Source organism: Physeter macrocephalus, chromosome 16 (genome assembly GCF_002837175.3).
Source record: "Physeter macrocephalus isolate SW-GA chromosome 16, ASM283717v5, whole genome shotgun sequence".
NCBI lineage: Eukaryota > Metazoa > Chordata > Mammalia > Artiodactyla > Physeteridae > Physeter > Physeter macrocephalus.
In genome coordinates, this window is record NC_041229.1 from 9,158,118 (window position 1) to 9,173,305 (window position 15,188).

At 41.0% G+C, this 15,188-nt stretch overlaps 1 protein-coding gene across 1 annotated transcript; it reads right to left on the reverse strand.

The window, feature by feature from the left end:
• Positions 1-5,235: 5,235 nt before the first annotated feature.
• LOC102973132 (olfactory receptor 143-like) lies at positions 5,236-6,146 on the reverse strand. The gene is given in 3 exon segments (XM_024131304.2): positions 5,236-5,424; positions 5,426-5,866; positions 5,868-6,146. Coding segments are annotated over 3 exon segments (909 nt in total).
• Positions 6,147-15,188: the final 9,042 nt, after the last annotated feature.

Sequence of the window (15,188 nt, forward strand, 5' to 3'; positions counted from 1 at the left end):
TCACCAAATATCTTGAGAATGTGACTTAAAAGTAGCTTAAATTAGACAATTCAGGTGAACTAAGTCTTTTTGATCCTGTCTTCCTCATACTTTTTAATAGAAGGAAAATTTGTGCGTAACTTATCTCTAACAGTTTCTAGAGGCAAAAACCCCAAATCATAGCAGATGAGGTTGATGTTATATGAAAGAGGACTCATTATTGGCAAAGCCAATAATGACATTACTTGCCAGAGTAGGAAGCTAGAATTTTTCTCTTTTGATAAGTGAGGTACAGAGGAGGTTACAAAAACTACCACTTTCAATCATTAATTATGAATCAAAACACCCTAAAACCAGTTTTCACAATGTTTAACTTTTCATATACATATCTTTGGCCAGTTTGTCCATGATTTGGCATACATGGATGCAGGGGAAAATCCTATCTCAGGATTTATGTTGATAAACAAGTCACTCTAGTAATTTACAGAAAGAATATTGGGGATGCAGGCACTTGGTGTGAGCCTGTAAAGCTATACTTGGAGAAAAGGCAGAATTGAGGCAACCCAGAGACCAAGAGCAGGGCGTATTTCAGCAGGAACAGTCTTGCTACAATGTCACACCCCTGCTCCATACAACTGGCACGGCCCCTGGACATGCTGCAGCCACCAAAGTGGTTCCCAACTGTCTCACTGTGTTCACATCATTCCCATGAGATTAATTTCTCCAGTGGAAGCATGCAATTGGCTGCGTCTAGGTCAATGTGCCTCTTTTCTGTGAGCCTAGGGACATGGGGGAGGTGTTTCTCTCCTACATGGATTCTCCAGTGGGAAGTTGGGCACTCAACCTCATCAACATGACACTGAATGGAAGATTATCCTCCAAGATACATGCCCACACATTTGTTTTTTTCATATCTACTGAAAGAGTGAACTTGTATTTTCAACTCTGGTTAGTTGTTTATTTACATAATATCCAATATGACATTTGGGAGTGGAGCACTTGTTGTTTTTTCCTTGCATGTGATTAAATTGATGCCAAGACAATTCAGGTCATCTTCCTGTAACCTGTTTCAATTTGTTTTCATATTTTTAAGATGCTTTTTATTTCTGGCATCAGCACTGAATACTGGTGGAACCGAATAGTAAGCCAGCTGGCAAAGTAGAAATATAAGCTCCAGAGGCTTAGCCCCAGTATCATGAAAAAAAGTACAGAAGGATGGATTTGGACTGAGAGGTAATTTAAACTTACATGAATCAAAGAAATAGGTTCTATTAGGGCAACTGGACAATATTCATCAAATTTACATATATACATATCCTTGGGCTTAATAAATGCACTCTAAAAACTTATACACATGCCTAATGATTTATGTACTGGTTTACTAATTTTAACCTTTTTTCATAATAACAAAAAACTGGGATTAACCTAGTTATCCATCAAAAAGAGACTGATCAAATACTTTTTTGGGCATTTGTACAAAAATTTTATGTAAGTGTACTAAAAACTATCTTTATATATATAAGACATATATCATATATGACTATCTTTATATATATGACATGATCTCCAAAATGTATTGTTAAGTGGAAAAAACCCTCCTAAACCACTGTTCCAGTCTGGACTGGTTGCTTTTAGGCTAGCTGCACAGCTGTCATCCTGGGACTTCACTAGTCTTCTGAATTTACTCTTTCCTGGATCCTAAGTCTTACTCGTTCTCTAGCTGTGTCTCAAGAAATGGTATATACAAGATAAAAAGCAGGTTAAACCAGTGTGCACACAGAATGCTACCATTTCTGTAAAATCAGTGGGCTAATATATATGAACTTTATTATATGTGAATAAAATGTCACTGACAGCATTGACAGTAACTGATAGGACTGGCCGCCTCCTGGGAGAACAACCGGGTAACTGGGGGGACGTGGAGTGTAAGGGAAACTTTTCATTGTATACCCTTTCTGTAGCTTTTGAATTTTGAACCATGTGAATGCATTATGGACTCAAAAACTAAATAATTAAAAAGGACCCCAATACTAAGAAGCCATATTTCCCTATATAATGAGTTATTAATTCTATATATACATATAGGAAAGGAGAAAAATCTAGACAGAGATGGTGGTGGTGGTAAAAGAACGCAGTAAAAGTAAACTTTCCAGATGAAATACCATCCTAAGAAGAAATATCAGTAAGAAGTCTAAAAGGCATGAGAGAGTATGGCATCAGGAACAGTGCTTTCATAGAAGGAAATCTTTACTGACACAGGAAAATGCTCATGACAGAAAGGGATCAAAAAACAGAGAGAAGGAGCAAAGGACATAATCCACATAATGAAAAGGCATCCTACAGAATGGGAAAAAAGATTTGCAAACCATATATCTGATAAGGGTTTAAATATACAAGGGACTCCTACAACTCCATAGCAAAAAACAAAACAAAACAAAACAAAACAAACCTGATTAAAAAATGGACAAAAGAACTGAATAGATATTTTTCCAAAGAAGACATACAAATGGCCAATAGGTATACGAAAAAGTGCTCACTATCACTAATTATCAGGGAAACGAAAATCAAAATCACAATGAGATATCACCTCACACCTGTTAAGATGGCTTTTACCAAAAAGACAAGCAATAGCAAGTGTTAGTGAGGATGCAGAGAAAAGGGAATCCTTGTACACTGCTAATGGGAATGTAAATTGGTTCAGCCACTGTGGAAAACAGTATGGCGGCTCCTCAAAAAATTAAAAGTAGAACTGCCATATGATCCAGCAATTCCACTTCTAGGTATATATCCAAAGGAAATGAAATCAAGATTTTGAAGAAATATCTGTAATTCTATATTCACTGCAACATTATTTACAATAGCCAAGATATGGAAACAACGAAAATGTCCATCAATGGATGAATGGATAAAGAATATGTGATACACACACACACACACACACACACACACACATACACACGCACACACACGTTGGAATATTATTCATCCATGAAAGAAGGAAATCCTGCCATTTGCAACAACATGGATGGACCCTGAGAACACGGTGCCAAGTGAAATAAGCCAGACACAGAAAGACAAATACTGCATGATCTCACTTATATGTGGAATCTAAAAAATGTCAAACTCATAGAAGCAGAGAGTAGAATGGTGGTGGCCAGGGAATAAGGGGTGTAAGGAATGGCAAGATGTTGGTCAAAGGGTACAAGCTTTCGATTATGATAGGAATAAGTTCTGGGGATTTATACTTTAAATTTACTAAGGGAGTAGATCTTAAGTGTTTTCACCACACACAAAAAGTGGTAACTATGTGAGCTGATGGATGGGTTAACTAACTTGACTGTGGTAATCATTTCGCAATGTGTGTGTGTGTGTGTGTGTGCGTGTGTGTGTGTGTGTGTATATAATCATGTTTTATACCTTAAATACATACAATTTTTATTTGTCAGTTTTATCTCAGTAAAACTGGGAAAAAGATTGCATCAATTTATGTGTAATATCACTCCAACTTCCCCCTAAATATATCTGCAGATGTAAAGAGAAAAGACTTGAAGGTAACATACCAATCATGAAGGGTAGTTTTCTCAGTGTGGTATCTGAGACCTAGCATTCTAGTAGCCTAAAATTTAGGGCAAGGCAACTGTCAATCCCACTGAGGAAACTGAAATGCAATCCATTTTAACCACGGTTCAAGCCAAGCATGAGGACTGTGCACAATAGCAGGGATATGTCTGTTATATTTCTGCTGGCACCCTTAGAAACAAAATTTTACCTACCATGATGCATTTTGGGGTTCTAAAAATGCCACAGCCACTTTGCAGGCACACCTAATTTATTTACTTGGTTTTATTATCTTCTACTAACACATGCATAGGTTACATTTTGGAGACCGATTTTAAATTTCATGTATATAATAAGTAGTACAACACATTCCTATTTTATCTTAGTTTCTGAAGGTAAAATTGCATGCTTTTCCTAATTTATTTTGTAACCAAACCAAACAGTTCTTCTTTTTTCCAAAAGGGATCCAAATTCTTCAGGAGGAACATGTTAGTTTGCAAACAGGAGTGCTGGTTACCTGAAACAGTCAATTTGAAAGATACCTATGTTATAACAGACCCAGGAAAACCCAAAAGCTGAGGGATTCCATCACCACTAGACCTGCCTTATCGGAAATGCAGAAGGTTGTACTTCAAACTGGAAAAAGAACGGCATTTCCTTCTATTGTATCAAACCAGACTCTTCACCGTTTTGAAGATTTATGGCCATAAATTTTAAGAAAACTCATTTTCGGAAAAAAAGGAAGTTTTTACTAACAAAAACTTTTAGTTTGCTTTAGAGAAAAAATCTGTATCAAACAAGTTCAAACTATTAATTTCATGAATATTTATTTTACCAGATTCTAGTCTAACCATGTAGGAGAAAGGAGTAAACACTAGGTGGTCAAATTCTATTTGATTAGGCAGAGATGTAAACAAAATTATGTACATGTACATTACATATTATGTACATATCTGATACATTATATATACATATATAATGTATCAGATATGTACATAATACATGTATCCATTATGTACATATCTGATACATGTATATATACATATATATCACACCCCTGATGCTATTACAACAAGTCAGACTAAATTGATTTAAAGTAACTAGGTTCATTTCTCTCAGTTTCTAATTGGTATTAACCCATTCCATATTTATAAGCTAATACTTGTGATCCCTGTTAACTAAGCATAAATATCTCATAGATACTATTGAAGCTTTGCTGAGTTTGGAAATGCAGTACTATAGAAACCATGACTAAAAGAGAACTGAAATTCTAGAAAATTTATAACTTACACAGAAGGAACTCCTCAAATGGTTAAAAAACAGAAAGGGCTACATTAACATTGTTTTTAGGGAAAACAAAGAGGGGTGGCCGCATCAGACCACATTCATGCTTATGTATGAAAAGTACACGGAAAGAGGCAAAGTGGCAGGTGGTGTGAAAAGGAGTAGGAATCAAGCTGAGTCTCTGGAGCCCACTGTTAAGAATAAAGCTCATTCAGTGAGTAAGCATGGAACTGAGAACAATCATGAGACTCAATAATATTTGCATGTTTAAATGGCATGATTAGTCAGAAAAAAGGATCTAAGGCAAAAACATTGTTCTGAAGAAAATTATGGGAAAACACATTCACACACACACACACACACACACACACACACACACACACACACCCAACAACCCAGCAATATTGGTTCTGCTTAGTTCGCAACTCTCTTTAGGGTTTTCTTCAGAGCAAGTTTGACATCCTTGTTCTTTAGACTATAGATGAGGGGGTTCAACATGGGGACTATATTGGTATGAAATACTGAGAAGAACTTCTCCTGGCCCACAGAACCATCAGAAAAGGTGCTGAGATGTGTGAACAACCCAGAACCATAGAAGAGGGCAAACAGTTATTATGTGGGAGCCACAAGTACTGAGGGCTTTGGACCAACCCTGAGCTGATGAGATGTGGAGGATATTGAAGAGGATCAAAGCATAAGAAACAAAAATAATGAAGCTACATATTATTACAACTGTGCTCACAATAATGGAATCCACCAGCTCACTGGCATCAGTGCTGCTGCAGGACAGCTGGAGGAGGGGGAAGATGTCACACATGTAATGGTTGATGATGCTGGAATCACAAAGGGATAATCTGACCATGTGCCCTGTGTGGGCCATGGCACCGGCAAACGCCATTACATATGAACCAAACATCAGCAAAGAAGAGACCTGAGGGGACATGGTGACTGTGCACAAAATGGGCTTACAGATGGACACATAGCGATCATAGGCCATGGCTGTCAACACATAGCATTCAGAATGGACAAAGAAACAGAAAAGAAAAACCCAGCAGAGGCATGCATCCTGCAAAGGAGATGATGTTCTCTGACACAAAGCTCATCAGCAGTTTAGGCGTAATGACCAAGGAGTGGCAGAGATCTATGAAGGATAGGTTGAAGACCAAAAAATACATGGGAGTGTGAAGATGAAAGTTCAGGCATATCTGATTAATTAAGCTCAAATTCCCTACCACAGTGACCATATAGTTCAATAAGAAGAGGAAGAAGAGGGGTATCTGGAGTTGATTTTGGTCTGCAAGTCCTACCAGGATGAACTGAGTCATTTTCCACAGACATTATCGGCAGGGGTGTGATCTGTGAGGAAATGAGAAAACAATGTCACATCAAGAAGAGACTGAAATCCTTTCTTTCTAGACCGAGAACTTGTTCCATGGGGGCTCAAGTGTGATTGTTGGGACAGCACTCTAGAAGAGCCAGAGTGACAACTCCATATCTTTCAACTTTCTTTTCTCATCTGTCCTTTCCTTCCATGTTTTCAAATCTCAGCTGCAACTCCTCACCTCCCTTGGGCTGACACGATCCAGGAAAAAGTCTTTCAGCAGGGGTCCAAAGTGATGTCCACATCTGAGAGATAAGGAAACAGTATCTTGAAGAGATGAGTAGGCTGGCCAAGGCCATACAGCAAGAGAGGAAAGGAGTTCAGAGTGGTACCCGGGACTCCTTCCTATGGAAATTCCTGAAGCTTGGGACAGTGAGGTCACTGTGATCCCACTGTGCCCACTGCCCCACCTATTCTCTTCCTCCTACCTTTCAGAAACTCAGCACCAGGCTTAGCAAAAGTACTGAGAGTGTTCCCTACGATCCTGCATTCCTCCCACCCATTCCCTTTATCCAATGTTACCTCAAAATCACAATGGATTGTTTAAGAAGGGCAGGTGGCCTCCCACATCTCTCCACTGCTGTAGTGGTGGGAATGAAAACATCAGAACAGAGAAGACTCGCCACCCAACTTCCTTCGACCTGGAGACTTCACTACTACCAGGCCTTATGTGCTCTTTACCCTTCACTGGCCCAAAGGAGACAGAGGTTTTGACAAAGGAGGAGGCAACATCCCTTTTGTCTGTAGATTCGCATATGTCTTCAGGGCAAGGCAAATGCATCAGCCTTATGTCTCCAAACCATCAGCGGGCTAATAGTGTGAATGCATCTTATTCTCTGTGGATCTCAGCAACTTGTTTGGAAGCTTGGAAAATGAGCCTCATTTAGGATCACAGTTTGATCAGGCTCCTTAGGGAAGAAATTACTGAGCCTGTGTTTACATCTTTTGTTAGTAAGTTGATATTGGTACATTTGGGACTCAATGTTCTTCTCCAACTATCAGTTCACATTAAGAATGTATTGATGTGTAATAAATTATCATAAACTTAGTGACTTAAAAGAACACCCACTTATTAGTCATAATTCTGTAAATTAGAAGTCTGGTATGGAATGACATGGCTGGATTCTCTGCCCAGGCCGAAATCAGGGTGTGGGCAGGGCTGCATTCCCTTCTGGAGGCTCTGGGGGAAGAATCTTTCCAAACTCAGTTCCGGTAGTTGAAGAACTGAGAGCTCCATTCCCTTGCTGGCTGGGATCCTCAGCTGGGGGTCAGTCTCAGCTTCCAGAGGTTGCCTACATTCCTCATCATGTGGCCCTCTTGTCTTCAACCTGGCGGTAAATGGAGAATCCTTGCTGTGCTTTGAATCTCTCCGACTTCCCCTTCTGCCACTAGCTTGAGAAAAACTCTCTGGTTTTAATATGCTCATGTGATTACATTAGGCCTGCCCTGATAATCTCCCTAATTTAAGGTCAACTGTACCATATAACATGCATAATCCCTAAAGTGATATATCGTTATATATATGGTTCCTTCCACATTCAAATAAGAGGGGATTATACAAGAGGAAAAGACATTGGGGGGCGGGTCATGTTTCAGAATTTTGCCTGCCACATCTATTCTTCTCTGGAAATCTATTCTTCACACATTTTATATGGAATTACTTGTGAAAATGCTGTATTCCCTTGTTTAGCTTCTTTCTCAACACAGGTGCAAATTCCTCAGAAAGAGCCTTCTAGGGTCTGCTCCCCAAATTTGGTGTCCACAGCCTTTTCTCCCATGTGTCTACTTCTTGAATTTTACTCTCTAGTAGTACTTCTCATGCATTTTGATGATTTCTTGGCTTCATGTCATTTCATCTGCCTGAAATGCCTTCTCCCTTGTTCTCACTTGGATACCACTTACTCATTCTCCGAGACTTGTTCTGTCATCATTTCTGATAGAACATCTATTCTGACCTCTTCTCCTGTCTCTACTCCCGGAACCTAAAGTGCCTTCTCTGTGTGCTGCTGAAGCATCTTCTGCATTTATCTTCTCCCATTTATATACAGTGAGTTTACATGGGTACCTTCATTTAAACTGTAAACTCCTAGAGGGCAAGAAGTCAATCTTATTTATTTTTATTCATGCTGCTATTAACAGGTCTTTCTTTCTATTTTTTCATTTTTTGTTTTGGTCTTTATATTTCTAAATAACATGCGGTTGTTTCTTGATTTTTCACTATTATGTCTTGTCAATTGACTTTAAGTCTGGGAAACTAAATCTAGCCAATTTTCACCTTCTACCACCGCAAATATACTTCCTAATGTCTTCATCTTCCCAGTACAGTTAATTTTTAAAGTTCCATTAATATTCAGTGTTTACATGATTATGAGGATGTAAATGTTTTGCACATCTAAGGAGTAAAATACGCTGATTACTTTTCCTTCACAACCCTGTTTTCTCTAGAGTAAATAATGGTCTTGGTGGATTTAAGCTGCAAGGTACTCTGAATACAAAAAGGAATAAGATGCAGATCCTGCCCCTTGGTTCTCTCATTCTAATTAGAGAAGCAACAAAAGAAAGTGAGAACTGCACAATTTATAGATATCTGGCTCTAGCTACAATACTAAACTTTCATTAACTTATCCTTTAAAATCTTCAGAACTATCTGAGAAAAGTATTTCTGTTTTTACATATGAAGAAACCAAAGCTGACGTGAAAAAAAAATTTGCCAAATTCGTAACAACTAATGGCAGAGCCAGAATTTAAACACAGATCTTTCTTAATATAAAATTAATTTCTCTTACAATGCTATACAGAAGGAAGGGAGTAATTACTATCATAGAAATTTGTACAAGGTACAGTAGTGACATGTATTAATTAAAAACCTTTTCATTATAATAAATAATTACTTTTCATTTTAAGTGAAATGATATTGAGACAAAAAAGTTCACCTAACTGGCAAGTCCAGGGATGCATTTTGCTTCAGATTTGAATGGATCCAAGGAATCCAGAGGGTTGTGTCTCTTTCTTTCAATGACTTGAATATGCTTGTTTCTACGTGGCTTTTTTCTCAGACAGACTTTCTCCTTGTGTAGACCAGAAGACTCTACTCTGTTCCTCATGAATATGTATCTCCACCTTTATTACTCTGACTCATGCAATGAAAAGATCACTCCTTTGCTTGATCTTATTTTAGCTGAAATTTCAAAATGGACCTTACTAAGAGTCGGGGTATAACTCAAGGGGAAAATGGCTTACCAGGAGACCATATAGGACTAGCTTGTTCTGTGGGGCTCCACCTCCCTTTTCCATATACTCAGATCACATGAAATTGAGTAGCTCTTATCTAGGCACCTACTTTTGTAACTTCCAGTGTCAACATGTAGCAGGCATCAACATTATCACCCTTCACCCAAGACTACCCAACAGGTATTTTGAGCTTTTATAGTCCAAAATGAGGAGAAGAAATAAAGAGAAAGGAAAAGACTCAATATATGCTGCTCAATGCCTGTACTTTTAATTTCAGTATTCTGTTAAAAGAGATGCATCTTTCAAACATGACTGATGCCAAGAAAATGATCTCACCCTCAACTGCTTAACTCTGGGTGAGATTTCAAGAGAATATCATTCTCAGGAAGGGACTGGAGAGAGACCAACCCAGTGAAGAATCTCACTACTTGCTTGATTTTGCCTATTTTTCTTCTTTTCCTTGTTCTAGTCTTTAAGATTTTACTTTTAAAACCGTTACAACACAAATTTTATTCTGTATTTGACCTCTCTGTTATTAGTGTCTATTATTTCTTTACTCCACACATAGTACTTTTATAATTTTAATTTTTTTTCTTCTCTCAAGGTACCAAGAGGTGACACTTCAAATTGCATATCCTTTCCCTTCCCTTCCTGTATATCTCACTCTCATCTCTCGAGACAGATTCTTCTTTTTCACATTTAGTGTGAACTTAACTCTTTCTAACCGTAGTTTCGGATCAAATTAGATCCATCACAATCACAACTCTTCTCTCTTACCTAAGCTTTTTCCACCTGCTCTTGCTCATTGCAAAAGCTTGAGGTCTCTAGAGCAGGAGTGAGAGAGATTGCTTCCTGGGATTTGGAGTTTTTCTTTCTTAATTTATAGTTACTTTGAAGTTCAGGCATTTTTTTGTCTTTGAATTATGCTGTGGATATTGTTTTTACGGATTTTTATTTGTTCATCTTATTCTTCTGTATTGCTTTTACCAGAAATATTGGGAGGTGCAGATCTAGGCAGCTGTCATTTTTTCTGGCTTCCTGAAAGTCTTCTCAAAAATAACACCTGGGGCACATATCCAGAGAAAACCATACTTCGAAAAAATACACGCACCCCAATGTTCACTGCAACACTATTTACAATAGCCAAGACATGGAAGCAACCTAAATGTCCACTGACAGAGGAATGGATAAAGAAGATGTGGTACATATATACAATGGAATATTACTCAGCCATAAAAAGAAACGAAATTGAGCACAGACCTACTAGAGAATGGACTTGAGGATATGGGGAGGGAGAAGGGTAAGCTGTGACAAAGTGAAAGAGTGGCATGGACATATATACACTACCAAACGTAAAATATATAGCTAGTGGGAAGCAGCCGCATAGCACAGGGAGATCAGCTCAGTGCTTTGTGACCACCTAGAGGGGTGGGATAGGGAGGTGGGAGGGAGAGAGATGCAAGAGGGAAGAGATATGGGAACATATGTATATATATAACTGATTCATTTTGTTATAAAGCAGAAACTAACACACCATTGTAAAGCAATTATACTCCAATAAAGATGTTTAAAAAAAAGGACATTAGGTAAATACTAAGGAAATCTGTATAAAGTATGGATTTTAGTTATTGATAACATAACAATATTGGTTTATTAATTGTAACAAATGTACTGTAAGATGTTAATAATAGGGGAAACAGAATGTGGGGTATATGGTAATTCTCTGTACTGTGTTCTCAATTTTTCTATAAATCTAAAACTGTTCTAAAAAATAAAATTCATTTAAAAAAATGAAGAAGGAAACCAAGAAACAGGAAGATATAGGATCCAGAGAATAGGGGACCTAACATAGGTATAGGGACCTAACATAGGTAAGAGGTGAAGAGTATCCCCAGAAAGATGGTGAAGGGGGATCTCAAGATGTTTAATCTTCAACAAAGTAAGAGGGCATCCTGTCGTCACTGGAGTAGATCATAAATTTATTGGAAAGACATCTTAAAGAAGATAACACTTTTAGAATACCAGCTAACATCATATAGCTACAGCTGTATATACTGAGAGGAGATCTGTACAAATGGGCACGAGGTTAGGGATAAATCACAGAGATCCATAGAATATTAAGCAAATGAAAGCACCTAAAAATATTCACTTCAAGGAAAACAAAAAAGGAAATGAAAGCAAAAATAGCATTTTATGTACTATCTATAAATAGTGTTTAATAATCTAACTGCCAATATTTATCTAACAATTTACATTTATAACCATATTGCAAGAAAGAGAGGCGTGTGTGTGTGTGTGTGTGTGTGTGGTGAGAGGGAGGTAAGATTCCACAGGAACTCACACTGGAAACTATTAGAGTAATCTAAACATGAGATGAGGAGAAGCTTATCAAATCAGTATAATTGAGAGGGAAGGCCAGACCAGGATTTCAAGGAGATAAGTTCTCTGGGACTTGGAGACTGGATGAAGAAGTTGAGTGAGAAGATGTTTACAATTTGTTTGTTGCCTAGGTGGTAGTGAAAAAAGCTTAGAAATTGATGACCAGAGGAGGAGCAGTGCTAAGAATCGCCAAGTAAATGTTGACTGCAGTTTGGGGCACTTTAACTTGAGGAACATAAACAGACATAAAACAGAACTGTCCAGGAGGCAGGTAGGGAACAGGTTCAGGCTGTACATTCAGGTGAATATGAATGAGGAGAAGAAGAACAAAAACTTATCAGACTCTATGTTCCAGGCAGTGTTCTAACATTTTACATGTAGTAAGTCATTTAAGCCAAAAGACAATTATTCTCATCTCACAGATTAGGATACCAAGGGTGAAAGAGGTCACATAAATTGTCTAAAATTTCACAATTAGAAAGTGAAGAATCCGTCTGGGTTTAAATTTCAGAAAGTCTGACTTGACGGCCCGTTCCCTTAAATGCTTTGCCTCAAGTCAAAACCTCAGACTAGCAGAATCATTGACCTGCTCTGCTCTCCTGACACTGAGAGAATAACATATCACAACTATACTACATGATGTGGGTGTTGCCAACTGCTCAGAATTGGGTGAGCATCCTTTGTCAGTGGTAGCACAGCTGCCAGTCCTTTTGGCCTGCCCCACCCTTGCAGAACTTCTGTCTACCAAGCTGTCTATAAGATGCCCTATAGATGCAGATACCTGCCACATCTGCCTGTTCTCCAACCCTGGTTTTAGAACTTCAAACCAATTGTCTGAATTCCCAATCTTCTTTATATTAACTCTTTTCTATTTAAAAGAGCTAGAGTCATTTTTTTCTAGTTTTATTGAGGTATAATTGACATACAGCATTGAATTAGAGTCACTTTCTATTGTTTGTGCACATAAACCCTGATACAGTATTTCTCCCCCACATGTATCAGCCAAAGTATGATCTAACTGGCAAAACACGTATCTGTCAAATGGGTTAAATTCTAAGTTAGAAATATAAATAAACTTTGCAGTACAAGATTTCAGGGTGTTTTAATTCTCAGTTAATCATTGAAATTTGTGTAATCTTTGTACCTCACTTCTCAAAAGGGAATATTCTAGCTTCTTCTTTGGCAAACAATGTCACTATTGGTTTTCCCAGTAAGTCCTGTTTCATGTAACATAAACTAATTTGCTACAACTTTGGATTTTTCCACCAAAAATTATTAGAAGTTACAAACATAGTTTATATTTCCTGAAAAATATGGGTAAGTCAAATCAAAAGGACCTTCTTCAGTGGAACTTATGGTTGAGTGAGGTCAGCAAATCTTCTCCACAAGAACATCTATAAACTTGGCCAAAACTGACAAACACAATGATTTCAACACTCTGGAAATCAACCAACGCACACAACAATCTGAGAAATGTTGACGCTTCAGAAAGTGTTGAAGTTTATGTAAGAACAATGGGAGTCTGTGATATTTTACACAGGACTCCTCCCAAGGCCAAATTCTGACTGGCTCTTCTAACTGTGTATAAACACTGTACTCTAGTTGCTGAATTTGTTTCTCACAGGGCTATGTGTTTCCAACTCTGAAACCCTACTCCATGTGTACTGGGGTTGACGGAATAATAATAAATTGTAGATAAAAGAAAGTTTGTTATACTCAAATGCCTTTTCCCGGCTGATTTGCTTATGAAGAATAATACTGATCTGGGGAGCGAGCGCCGCAGCAGCGGGAGCGGCCGGCTCCACCCGCGCGACTCCTCCCACAGCCGCCACTCGACGCGACGCGCGGGCCAAGGTTAGCTCCACCGCAGCCTCCCGGAGCCCAGGGGCGGCCCGGAGGCCCTGTGCCCTGTGCCCGAGCGCAGGCGCAGCCTCAGCCTCACTCTTACCTTCTCCGGAGAGTCTCTGAAGACCCGGCGGGCGCAGGAGGCGGCTAGCGGCCCCTGCGAGGTCCTGCGCCAGGGCTCCCTGGTCTCCGGCATCTGCTGGGCCCCGAAGTAAGCGGCCGCTAGAGAACGGGCAGCCTGAGAGCCCCGGGCGGCCGGCTGGGCCTGGGTGACCGCACGGAGGCTGCCACGGGAGACGAGTGGGGCCTGCGGGCACACGTGGCCTGGGCCACCGCCAAGGCCTCCTACGGCAGCAACCGCGAGATGGACGGCACGGAAGCCACCCTGGGGCAAATCAGCGGCTAGCACCAGAAGCACCGGGCAGCCCACGCCCCGGCCCACTGCAGCCCCCAGTTAGGCCGCCCACCAGCCACCCGTGGCCTGGCCCCTGACGGTCCCACAAAGACAGAGCTTCGTCCGTCTTCTGCTCTGCAGCATGGGGACCCCAGGCCTGCCGAGCTGCACACGCGCCTTGGAGGGGCCGGCGGCTGTGGCGCCGTGTGAGGAGCATGCGCATGAAGAGCTCGCCCGCTGCCGCCTCGGGTCTTCCGCAAAATGGAGGCGCAAGGCCCTAGGGGGCCGGGGGGCCAGGGCCTGGCCAAGAAGGACACCAGGGGCAGCAAGCTGAGTAGGTGCCTGTCCATTACCCTGGGTATGTTCTAAAACAAGAAGCGCGTCTCCTGGCCAGCCGCTCAGGCCGGGGTTCCCGCGTCACTGCCGCCCGTCAGACAGGGCACCTGGCCCTCGTGCCGAAGCAGCCTGGAAGCCGCTGAACACGGCAGAGCGCGGCTCCCCTTGGGGCCCACCGGTGGATGCCCTGCCTCTCGCCCATCGGCCTCTCCGGTCTTGGGGCTCTGGGCCCTCACTGCCCCAGGCCTTGCTCCCCCAACTCCCATCTCTTCTCACACCTCAGTGTCTGGGCTCTCAGCCTCCCCTTCTTACGCATCTGCCTCCACCGTCTCTTTGGGCTTCAGGCCCCCTTTGGGCCCTCATTCACTTCAGGGTCCCATCGCTTTGTGCCTCAGTCCCCCATTTGTAGGGGTCACCTTTTTGTACTTCAGTTCCCCATTCTCTTGAGGCCTCCTGTCTTGGGCCTTACGTATTCTTGGGGTTCCCCTCTGCTCACGACTTCCCGACTTTGCAGCTTCCTCACTCTGCTGCTGCTTTGCTGTCTCTGGCAGCCCCCATCCTCTCTGTCCTCCTCAGACCCTTTCTCTCCCACCTGCATCTCAGGCAGCTGGGGGCGCACTTCCTGTCCTGCTTGTATTCCGGTTTCTTCACTGCCTCCCTCCCTGCCTCCAGACACCTTTCTTGATGGCCCATCCTTTTGCTGTGAGGAAGCGAGCTGGTTGCAGGCAGTTTGGGAGGGAGGGGTGGAGCCAGCTTCAAAAAATGCCTTTCTTGGCAAGTGCGATAGGACAAGCCCTTGAA